The sequence below is a fragment of the Malaclemys terrapin genome, chromosome 1 (genome assembly GCF_027887155.1).
Source record: "Malaclemys terrapin pileata isolate rMalTer1 chromosome 1, rMalTer1.hap1, whole genome shotgun sequence".
In the NCBI taxonomy this organism is placed as follows: Eukaryota; Metazoa; Chordata; order Testudines; family Emydidae; genus Malaclemys; species Malaclemys terrapin.
The window spans coordinates 61,255,990-61,268,153 of NC_071505.1; the positions used below are offsets into that span (position 1 = coordinate 61,255,990).

At 51.0% G+C, this 12,164-nt stretch overlaps 1 protein-coding gene across 1 annotated transcript; it reads right to left on the minus strand.

Moving 5' to 3' along the window:
- Window positions 1–231: 231 nt before the first annotated feature.
- Window positions 232–11,472, minus strand: AVPR1A (arginine vasopressin receptor 1A). Its single transcript, XM_054016336.1, has 2 exons — window positions 10,449–11,472; window positions 232–602 (listed from the first exon to the last, which is right to left on the minus strand). Exons 1-2 carry the CDS (start codon window positions 11,470–11,472, stop codon window positions 316–318), a joined length of 1,311 nt encoding a protein of 436 aa, XP_053872311.1. The 3' UTR covers window positions 232–315.
- Window positions 11,473–12,164: the final 692 nt, after the last annotated feature.

The following is a 12,164-nucleotide window of genomic DNA, read 5'->3' on the forward strand; positions in this document are numbered from 1 at the left end:
CTCAATTAAAATTACGACCATGCAAACAAAGCGTTAATTTTATTTTATAAACAAAAAATGAATAATTAACTTTAGAAAAATAATGGTCATTAGTACTCTTTCCAGAGCAATTGCCCACATTCCACTGCTTTGTATGTCATTAATACTTTTCATAAAATAATTTACAGCAGTGCAAAATAGTTTATTTAGCAATATGATACTTTTCATGATATGGCTACGGCAGTAGTTCATTTTTCATGTGATGACTAATGCCTTGACAAGCTTAAAGTGCCACACTGTGATACTCACAAGTGCTGTCTCTTCTGTGTAAATGGCTCAGGCTGGAATGGGGGTGAATTTGGTAGATTTTGATGATTTGGGTGAATCCCTCCACATGTCCAAACTGTTTGTTGGGCTTCTGTTGTTGGTAAAAGAAGTCTGTCTTCTGCTAACGCTGTCAGAATCTTCTTTACTCAGCTTTTGTTTTATTTTTTGACAGCAAGGGAAGCTCTGTAAACAGTCTTGCAGGAGGTGTCCACTAAAGAACATGTAGATCCAGGGATTGCAACAACTGTTGAGACTGGCCAACAGAGCAGTGACTGTAATGACAGTGTTTTCAGAATCTATTTAAAAAAAAAAGTATACTGTTTTAGTAGCAGAAGTAAAGGAATATTGCCAACATACAGTTAATTTCTTCATTAACCATTTGATTAACCACTGGTCTGGCTGGGCGCCCTTTATTGGCAGCCCTTCAGATTGTGGTGGGGGAATCCAGCCTCTGGATCCCCAGGTGTTATAAACCCAAGCACTGTCCCAGTCTTGGGGTCCCGAGGCACATTGTTAGAATGAAGACCCTCTGTCTTACACTTCATCTGGAGAGCTGTGATCTCATGGCACCCTGCCCAGCCCCTGTAACCAGTATGAACTCCTCAGGCTCCCTCGTCTCTTACACACACCTCTCCCATAATCTCACCAAAGGTGAGAGACTTCTAGTTTACCTCTCCAAGGGGCCATCATATGGAAAGTGTTACATATAACACAGACATACAGTCCAGAGTTCTACAGCGCTGCTGCTCTTCACTTAATCATATGAGAAATACACAGATCCATAGAAAAATAATAAACTACATGGATTTCCCTTTCTCAGTTTCTTCACCACTCCAGATGATTCTTTGGGCTGGAGTCAGGGACTGTCCAGCATCCTTCTGTTACTTGCATGCTGAAACATGGAGTATTCTCCCCACAACTAGTCCTCTGACCTAGGCTGTCCATGCCCTTCCTTCCTACCCTGTAAGTCTTTAGTTAAACCCCTAACTAGTCACCTGGCTTCCTTTGCTCTGCACCTGGTACATTTCCATTTTTTCCAGTTCCCCCTCCCCTCAGAGAGGTAAGGTAAAACGGTTTCTCCTTTAGACCAGAGCTCATCCATTCTTCCAAGTTATCATCAGCTGAATAGGGTCCTTGAGTTCTATGACCCTCCTCGTATCTGGTCTAGGAGGAAATGATACAGCACTTCTAGCCCATAGTGGATACAACAAAGCTGATACAGCGATTTTCATAGTAACCACTTCATATCGACCAGAATTCAGCAATTGTACAGACAGATCCTCCAAATCATCCTAAGGATCAGGAAGTCCTTAGTCAGGTAAAACTCCAATTGAAGTCAACTGGACTTTTATCTGAGTAAAGATTAATGACTTCTGGTTTGGGATCTAAGAACCCAATACAGCAAAGCACTTCAGCACATGTTAACCTGTAAGTGTCAGCAGTCCCATTGACACTGAGGCTATGCATACCCTACCACTTATGTTGGTAATACTCATGTTGCTCAGGGGTGTGAATTAGCCACCACCCCAAGCGACATAAATTACACTGACCTAAGTGCTGGGATGGACAGCACTATGTTGACGGGACAGCTTCTCCTGTTGATATACCTACTGCTGCTCATTGGGGGTGGATTAATTCCCGTCATTTTAAAGTGAGTGGGCTAGAGAGCTTACAGTGGCACAGCTGCAGCTCTCTAGTGTAGCCATAGCCTAAGTGAGTGCTTTGCTGGACGGGAGCCTTAAATCCCAAACCTGAAGTCCGAATTCGATTAGGTAAGAGTGAAATTGACGTCACTGGCAAAACACTAGCTTCAGCAAGGCCAGGATTTCACCCGAAGTTTTTTCTTCCAAAATGTATATAGGTCCTGATCCAAAGCCCATTGAATCAGATCCATAATGCTAGAGATCAAAGAAATAGGCTCTGTTTTTTTCCCTTCAAATAAACTTTGTCATAGAAAAACTTCATCCTCCTACCTCTACTAGTTTAAATTGTCAGACTCTTTCAAGTACTTAGTATGTTCAATTAAAACTTACTTTATGAATATTAAGTCTCCACAGCAATATATTCACTGTGTGTATAGTTCTACAAGATTTTTAGAATGTCTCTTCATATTAATCTCTCTATTTAACACAGTGAAATACCCTGACAGGTTTTTTTCCCCCTCCTTTTGAAATCAAAATTATATTAGTCTGCCTCACACCTTCAATTCTATTTATATTCGATCAACTATGTTATGCATTGTGATTTTGGTCTCAATCCCACATTTCTTGTGTAATCAAAGTTCCCACTATTGTCAATGAGAGTTTGAAGTACAAAAGAGTGAAGTACAATACAGTATCATCATCTAAAGTTTCTGGCTTCTAGCTTTCACTTTACATATATACGTATGCGTACTTTATAATGAATGAAAATTACTTCCAGAATTTTATCCATAACAAGGGCAAAATGAATTCACTGTGCTATTTCTGGAATAGACTTTTTAATTTAAAAACAAAGCACACCTGGAGTTTTGAATTTTGGGGGAACATTTTACTAAATTATGTTTGTTCAAATTAATTCAGCAAATATTTTAATCACAACCATTTACCTTTTATTAAATCAGAAAGCAAATGTGACCATTTCCTTCCAGAAGAGCTGATTGTTTACAAACAGCAAATTTATAATCTCTAAAAGCTTTTGTAAAACATTTGAGCTTAGCGCTTTTTTTAGGCTGATGATACTTTGATATTTTCCTTGGCTGTGTACAGATAGCTGAAGTATCAGACACACTGTGAAAACCTGGGAAATGCAAAATTCTCTTCTTTTTCTATGTTTTTTGAAAGGTAGAAGTATTACAAGTCAAACATTTAAGTTACCACAGAACTTTCAAGCAGGCATACAAGACGGTTGGCAGCCTCCCTGGTTACTCTAGGGCAGTGGATCTCAAACTTTTAGTATTGGTGACCCTTTCGAGCACCAAGCCTCTGAGTGCGACCCCCCCCCCTTAGAAATTAAAAACACATTTTTTATATTTAACACTATGTTAAAATACTAAATTTTAACCCTATTGCTTAAAATGCATTTACCATTTCTCACTGCTTTTAAATTAAGACTAAAACACATTTTTATCGAATTAAATGTAAGTGGAAAAGTTATTTTTAAGTAGAATTTTATTTTAATACTTGACAGCAATTAATGACCTGAAGCAGCCAAAAAAAATCAGTGAGATGGATGATGCTGTTTATTTGACACAAGAAGTTTTATTCTTGGTGTTGTTTTAGAAAAGGCACATCTGATGTCGTCCTTCAAATCAAGCCTGTTTCGAGATTTCGTCTTTATTGTGAGAAGGCTGGGAAATCCACTCTTGCATTCGTAGGTAGTGGGAAATGGCAGAAGGACTCTCAGGGCCATTTCAGACACCAGTGGGTATTCACTTGCAACTGAGCACCAGAACTGGTTTGGAGGCAGCTGTGTGAATTTTGCTTTCACGTCATCATCATTGATTATGTCGACAAACTGTTCCTGCGTGTGAATATCATGAGTAGGTAACTGCTCAGCTGTCCCACTGAAAGGGTTCTTCACCAGGCAATGAAGTGCTTTTGGTAGCACTGGGAAGTAGTGTGAGAACTCTTCATGAAGGGCTCTCAAATGTTCCATGGATCGCTGACTTGAGAGCACTATCAATGTTAACTTCCTCCTCCTCGCTGAACGAGGAAAGTGTCGGAAACATGCCATATCTGTCTGTCTCCAGCTTCCTGCACTACAGATCCAACTTCATCTGAAAGGCTTTGATTTTATTAGTCAGGTCTATTAACGTTTTCTCCTGAAGTGACAGATTGAGATCATTAAGGTTACCAAAGATATCAACTAGGTATGCCAACCAGAGAAGCCATTTCTTGTCACTGAACATTTTGTTCAGCTCTTGTTTCTGTTTTCACAGGAAAAACTCTGCCATCTCTTCATGAAGTATAAAAATGTGCTTTAATGCACGTCCCGTAGAAAGCCATCAGCTTTGAGTGTGGAAAAGTAGAACTTCATATTCACCACCCATTTCATTGCAGAGCTCTCGAAAGAGACAACTATTCAGAACACAAGCTTTAATTTAGTTCACTGCTCGCATAACAACATCCACCACAGCATTAAGGCATATTGGCAATGTCTTTACAGCTAGGACTTGACGATGGATTCCACAATGAGTGACAATCACATTAGGTGAGACACACTTTACCTTCTGCTGAAAGCCAGACCGTGCACCCATCATTGCTGGAGCACCATCAGTACAGGTACCACAAAGATTTTTCCACTCAATGCCATTGCTTTCGAAAAAAGCATTCACCTTATTGAAAATGGCCTATGACATTGTGGTTGTTTCAAGTTGTTCACAGAATAAGAACTCATCCTTAACATCCCCAGCATTAACAAACCGTACGAATGCTATCAGTTGCGCGCAGTGAATAACATCAGTAGTTTCATCAAGTTGCAGGCTGAACATACTGAAAGCAGAATGTTTAATTTCGTGCACAACTTGTTTTTTGATATCTTCAGACATCTCACATATTCTGCGTTTCACAGTATCATTAGACATGGAAAGCATATTCAGTTTTTTGGCAATGTCATTGCCAACCATAAGTGCCACAATATCTTTGCATGCTGGCAGAATAAACTCCTAACCTACTGTATGCGGTGATTTGGTACAGGCAATGCGTAGTGACACAACACAAGAGGCCTCCACAGTGGAGGACATTTGCTGTTGGAAACTTCCATCAGCATCAAGCCTGGCCTTCTTTGTTGGTTCTTCTCTGCGTTTGAAAAAAAACCCATGTTTTGATTTTTATGCTCAGGATGTCTAGTTTCAAGATGTCGCTGCAGTTTGCATGGTTTCATTGATTCAGCAGACAAAACTTCACAGCGGTTTTTCAGTACCAGAGGTGATGATACTGGTAAATCCAAGTTTAATGTAAGACTCGAGATACTTTTGTTTTTTAGCGGTTTTAGCAGTACACGTGGCCATTATTTTCAGGAGAAAGTTTGCATTTGTGTGTCTGACTGTTAATTACTAAAGTACTTGTTCAGCTGCTAAAGAATCAAGCCCTCTAATGTTGTCTCAGTACCAGGGCCAGCCATAGGAAAAATGGCGCCCTGGGTAAACTTCTATTTGGCGCCTTCTTTGGAGGTGGAGCAGGGCTAGAGGTGGAGTGGAGTTGGTGGTGGAGCTGGGCTGGAGGAGCTTGGGGCTCTGAGGTCCGCATATGGTGGTGATGGTGGCTCACAACCAAGTGCCTGGCTGGGCTCACAGTGGGTGGCGGGGCTTGGGGCTGACAACCCTGTGTGTTGCAGGGCTGGGGGTTAACAACCTTGTGCACGGCAGAGCTCCCAGCTAATAACCCTCACCATAGCCAGGCCCCGCCTGACAACCCCAGTACAGGGGTCAGGGCTCACAGTGTCATGGATGCCCCAGCTTACAGCTCCATTCCTGGTTGGGGTCGGGGAATCACACCACCACGCCTGGCCAGGATTGGGGCTTGCAGCCCCAAAGCAGGGCCGGATTAATCTTTTGTGGGCCCGGCCCCAAACATATTTGTGGGCCCCCATGGAGGCAATGGAACATGGCGCAGGGAAGTCGGTCCCCGGAGCGAGGGGCAATGGGGCATGGTACGGTGGGGGCAGCCCTGATCCGCCCAGTGTGCAAACTGGCAGTGCCAGATGCACACTGGCCCACCCAACCCTGTGCTGCCAGCATGCCCCTTCAACCATGGGGGTGGGCCCATGTCGTGCCACACAACTCCCAATGCCCCCCCCGACTCCCTATGCCCAGTGCCCCTCCACAAGTGCACAGTGCTCTGCACACCACCACCCCACCCAGCGCACCCCCGCTCTCAGCCCAACCACAACTGCCCAGCACCCCACACAGACCACCCCCACTTCCTAGCAGTCCAACATGCAGATCGCCCCCACCTCCACTGCCCAGTGTCCTTCCCCACAGCCCCACCACAACTACATAGCGACCCCCCCCAGACCCCCACTGCCCAGCACCCCAAAGCACACAAACCTCCCCCACTCCCCAGCACCTCCTACCCCCTCACATCCCAGCATCCTCCTCACAGACCCATACCCTCAAGCCCTGCCCCCAGGCCCTGCTGAGCCAGCACAGAGCAGGGATCCCCCCCTCCCAGCACAGTGCTAGGGGGCAGGACAGCTGAAGCTTGGGAGCACAGAGCGGTCCTGTCCCCTGGGGCCCCACCCAGCCCTACCCACCTGGCGCTGGTGCTGCCCAGGGCGGAGGTGGCGTTTCCTTGCATGGGCGGAGGGTAGCTACCAACTCCCCCAGCCAGGAGAGGCACACCCACCCCCAGGGAGCCTGAAACGGATGGTCACTAGCCCGAACTGGCAGTGTCTGAGAAGAGCAAGCAGTAGATGGGAGGAAGGGATCATGGCACAGGTGCTGACTTTTGGTTTTGTTAGTGAGTGCCCCATCCTAGCTCTGCCTCCTTCCCCAAGGCCCCACCCCCCACTCAACCTCTTTCTGGCCCCGCTCTGCCCAATCCCCCTAGACCTCTCTGAATGCCTCCTGCCTGCTGACCCTCGCCCCTAAATGCCTCCCACCTGCCGCCCACTCCTTTCTGCCCCCTCCTGCCTTACAGGCGAGGTGTGTGTGCTGGAGGGGTGCTCTGCCAATTTTGAGGGGAGGCTATTTTCAGCATATTTATACACTTTCATTCTAGTTTTTGAATGTGTGTCTATCATTGGTATCTCCCCTTCCTGATGTTTCCCACTTCTTGCTCTCCATCTGTGTCCCTTTGCCCATCTTTCTCTCTCTCTGTTCCCCATCTCCTGGTGGCTGTGTCTAGGAGCCGCTCCCACCCACGCACTCAAAGAAGCTCTGTCTCCACCTAACCCCACCCCCTGCGGCCAGCCCAGAAACTGCCCGCCCTGACACAGAGAGAAATTTAATTCAACAGCCCAAGAGAGAAATGTCCCATTCATTCATCCTGCTGTGTGGCTGCTGTGTCACTCCAGCTCCTCCCAGTCCCCGCTGTGGCAGCCCACGCTGGCTTTGAAGCTCGCTCGCTGACTCCCTCACAACACTGTGCAACTTTTGTGGGAGGGGAGCCCCTGGTGGGACCATGGCCAAAGGCAGGGGGAGTGGGGGGTTTGCTTCCTCCTCCGGGCTGCTGCAGCCCAGCATCCTGATGCAAGACAAGCTCAGGTGTCCCAAGGTGAAGCAAGGCAGCGTCACCTGACTTGAAGCTGATACAGGGTGGGTGGGTGGGTGTGGATGCAACCATAGGAATTCCCTGGGAGCTGAAGGGGAGGCGGGGTGTAGATCCAGGAGAAGGAAATCAATCCTTCCTGACGCGGGGAGGAGGGGATGCTGATCTGGGGTGCAGGGAGATAAACTTCCTCTCTGGGAGGAAAAGCCGCTCAGGCAGGCTTGATATGGGCGGGGGCGAGTTGGAAACAGCTTTGAGCTGGGCAACCGTTACTTTGCCAGGCACGAGAGCCAGCCCTAGAGAAGAGCCTGCAGGGAGGATGCAGCTAGAAGTACTGGTGGTGTGTTGCCCCCTCCTGTCCCTCCATGCACGGGGAAAGGGATGCGGAGGCCCGGAACCCGGGTCAGAACCATAGGGGTTGGGAGCTCCCAGAGCCCTCATGGGAGGGGTCCGGGCACGGGGAGGCTGCTCATTTGTACCTGGGCTGGGGCTGCAGTGAAGCCCCTCTCACCTTTGGCCACGGCTAAGCGCACCTGACTGGCTGGAGGAAGCATGGGGAGGGGGCGAGCTGCTGGCCCCAGCCCAAGTTCACACATCAAACACAAAGGCAAACTTTTCTTAAAGGAGCCATGTTCTTTGGTTTGTCCCCCTGCCCAGCACTAAAGGAGTCTGCAGCTGATTTCTCCAGGTTGGAGGGGGGCCACAGGTCCTGGGGGAGACAGTGGAGTGGACTGAGAATGGCTGGCTTAGTCCTTGAGAAACCCCCCCAGCCTGTACTCCCCCCAGCAGCCCCTCGCGGCCAGCCGAGAAGCTGCCCACCCATCTCCCCCCAGCCAAGAAGCTGCCCACACCCAATTTCCCCCACCCCTCCACAGCTAGCACAGAAGCTGCCATGCCCTGGCTGCTTGTCCCCCTAGCCCAGCTCCCTCTGCCCTGAAATTTAAAAGGACTCACACCTGCCTGCAGTGGGAGGTGGGAGCCCACTGGGAGCTTCAGCAGATGCAGGGAAAACAGCTGATAGGCAGGGACTTCGTGCCAAACAGCTGATTGGGTGCAGCCAGCCAAAGAGCTGATAAGGGCTGCTGCGCATGCTAAATAGCTGATTGGCAGTTGCCAACAGCTGATCTCCCTGGTGGCACCTGCGGGTCATAGGGTGGGGAGGAGCCCTGGGCTGGAGAAGAGCCCTAGGCTGACCAGCTGAGTGGAGTGAACGGTGGGGGAGAAGAGCCGGGGGGGTTGTAGAGGAGCCAGCTGCTCTTGGTACAGTGCAAGTGAGCGGGCCACGCCAGGTCCCCTTTTGAGTTTGGGTATGGCACCACTGTAAACCCGGTACTGCCCCACAGCCCTACGCCTGGCCGGACCTCATAGCCCTGCTCCTGGCCAGGGTTGGGGTTGGGGTTCGCAGCCCCTCGTCCGGGTCGCAACCCAGCGCAGGGGTAGAGACTCATGGCTCGCAGGGGGTCACGGCTCGCAGCCCTACACAGTCGCTGTCGGGGCTCGCAGTTCGCAGCCACGCGCTGGGGTTGGGGCTCGCGGTCCCCCACATAACCAAGTTGCAACCTCCCATGGGGTTGCGACCCCTCTGAGAACCAATGGTTTAGAACAATCACTTAAAACAAAACAGACAAACAAAACCAGAAACCCTTAGTTACTTTGTAATAGAACGGAGTTTAAGAGGATTTGCTCGTGTCAACTGAACATTGCGTTTTGATCTAACCCAAGCAAAACAGGAAGGCATTGCACCCACTCCTGCAGTTCTTATTCATGGAACACACTCACTGAAGTCAGGGGTATTTGTCCATGTACTGTACGATTTAGCCCCTCAAAGTTATTTAGCTGTGGTATACTGTAGAATCTTTCCTAGATCTCCAAAGGGCCTGATTCTGCTCTCATTGACTTCGGTGAGAGCAAGTTCAGGCTCTAGGTTTACACCCCTCCCAGACACAAACTTTAAAACGAAATGGAATCCCCAAATTAGTTATTTATTTTCCTCTTTTAACCTATTTGAATGCAGGTAAGTGGCAAAACTGAAACGCTTTCAAGACTGACAGGAGAAAGGCTTTCCAGGGTAGCAACTGCATTTCATTATTGCACCAGAACATTATGTCTGTCACCAGGGCCAGCTCCAGGCACCAGCTTGTCAAGCAGGTGCTTGGGGCGGCCACTCTGGAGAGGGGCGGCACATCCAGCTATTCGGCGGTCGGTCCCTCACTCCAGCTCGGAGCTTAGACCTTCCGCCGAATTGTCGCCACAGATCGCGATTGCGATCGTGGCTTTTTTGGGGGGGCTGCTTGTGGCGGCCAAAACCCTGGAGCCGGCCCTGTCTGTCACTCAGTAGCAAAAGCAAAACAGTAAGTGGGAAAACATTATTTAACTCATACTTGCAATATAAACACAAATAATCCTTTAATTCATAAACAGCAACAGAGGGTGGCACCTTTAAGACTAAATTTATGACCTTTAGTTTATGTAAAACTTTTTTAGGAACATGATGATTTTTATTCAACATGTTTCCTTAAAGAAATAATTGAGGTGGAGACAAATCACGCCATCAGTTTTTCAGCAGAACTCCACATTTGTTTTATAGGGGAGAGTTGCTTAAAAATCAAAAGCCCTGTTATTCAAATTGTTCCTCAAGAACAACTGAAACAGCGGGGTTCCCTTGTCAGAGCTCGCACTGTCATAATAGCTACTATCAAGGGCAAACTATTAAAAAAAAAAGGCACTGTTTGCTGCTCTGAGTAAAACTAAGGTGATTTCCCCATTATCATCTAACGAAATAATCCTTGGTCTGGATCGCCCCTCTGCTCCCCCAACACACCAGAAAGCGGGGGGGGGGGGAAGTACTTTACGTCTCTCTCCCTCTCATAATCTGTTCTGAGTTACTTCGGTGTGAGTGCGGAGTCACTCCGGATGGCAACAAGGTAAACCAGAGCACCTCCCTTCACCTACCGATCCAGGAGAACTGCGGGTCCCAGACGGACCACATCTGGACGGTGAAGAAGGGCGCCCAGCAGACGATGTACGCCGAGATGATCACGAAAGTCATCTTGACGGTGCGGATCTTGGCCCGGGAGATGGTCTTGACGCTGCTGACACACGGGGTGGGCAGAAGCCCCCTGCGGAAGGCGCCGCCGGGGGACCCAGCCGCTGCCGCCGCCCCCTGCTTGCGGCGGGCCCCGCCGCCCCCTTCCCCGCGCCGGCGGGTCTTGCCGCGGATGTTCCGCCAGAGGTGGCCGCAGATGAAGCCGTAGCAGGTGGCCAGGACCAGCACGGGCGCCACGAAGATGCCGCCGGTGATCCAGGTGACGTAGGCGCGGGGCCCCCAGGGCTGCACGAAGTGCGCCCAGCAGTCGTAGACCTGCGAGCCGCGCTCCACCTCGCTGAGGGAGAAGATGAAGTACTGCGGCGTGCTGAGCAGCAGGCTGAGCGCCCAGGCGGCCGCCACCATGGCGTGCGGGCGGCGGGCGGGCTGGCGCAGGGTCTGCAGCGGGTGGCACACGGCCACGTAGCGGTCGGCCGTCATGGCCACCAGCAGGTAGGCCGAGGCGAACATGCCGAAGACCTGCAGGTGCTTCACCACGCGGCACAGCCCGTCGGGCCCGTGGAAGCGGTAGGTCACCTCCCAGCACAGCTGCGGCAGCACCTGGAAGAAGGCCACGGCCAGGTCGGCCAGGCTGAGGTGGCGGATGAAGAGGTGCACGCGGGAGGCTTTGCGGGCCGTGCGGCGCAGCGCCAGCAGCACGAGGCCGTTGCCCAGCAGCGCCGCCGCGAAGATCAGCCCCAGCACGGCGATCTCCAGCTTGGCCAGCTCCTCGTCCCGCCCGTACGGGTCCCAGCCGGCCGCGCGGCTGGCGTTGGGGGCGGCGGAGCCGGGCGCCGGGCTGGGGCTGCTCCCCGCCGCCAGCCGCCACTGGCTGCCGTTCCCGGCCGGAGGCGCTTCCCACGAGGGCCCGGGGCTGGCGGCCGAGCGCATGGTGCCGCCTGGCGGGACCCTGCCCTCGCACTTCCCGCTCGCGTCGCCGCTGCTGCTCTGCCCTGGCTCCCACCGCCTCGGCTGCCCCCAGGTTCTCTGTGAGCGAGCGAGCGAGCGCCGGGGGCCGGTGCCTTTATCCCGCGGGGTGGGGCGCGGAGGGGCGCGCCCGTCTCAGAGGCTGGTCAGCGCTTGACGCCAGCCGCCCCCTCCCCCGCTTCCCTTTGCAGCAGCGCGGCCGCCACTGGGAGGCTGCCCCGGGGCACAGGAGCTGAGCTCTCTACCCCCTTTCCCGTCCCCCTTAGATACCTTCCTCCAGCCCCTCCCGTCCCCGTTCGTTACCGTGCGCCCCGTGGTTGTGGACCAGGTTCTCTTCCCTGCGGTCGCTTTTTTCTCTGCCCAAGGAAAATGAGGGGAGCGGCCCCCTGCAGGGGGATGGGCTCTGTCCATCAATGCAAGGAGGGGAAGGTGGGGGGTGATCGGCACTTTCACTCCTTAGTCTGGAAAACTCCCTTTGCCTGCCCCTCGGTCCTCAAAAGGTGTTTTATTGCGCTGGGGAAGAGTTGCTGAGCGGGACAGCAAGAGGGAAAGGATCAAAGGCAGGCAGGGAGAAGAGCGGAGAGAGACAGTAGCATACAGGTGTGGGGCCGCAGAAAGAGCAGGACAAGCGGGGAGGGGGCAGAGGCAAGGGCAGG

What these genes read in the sequence shown, in the direction of transcription:
- AVPR1A (XM_054016336.1), bottom strand. Translation starts at nt 11,472, where the DNA reads ATGCGCTCGGCCGCCAGCCCCGGGCCCTCGTGGGAAGCGCCTCCGGCC. An exon ending in CCCGCAGTTCTCCTGGATCG is followed by an intron (nt 603 to 10,448) that starts GTAGGTGAAGGG and finishes TTTTTTAAATAG; the next exon opens with ATTCTGAAAACACTGTCATT.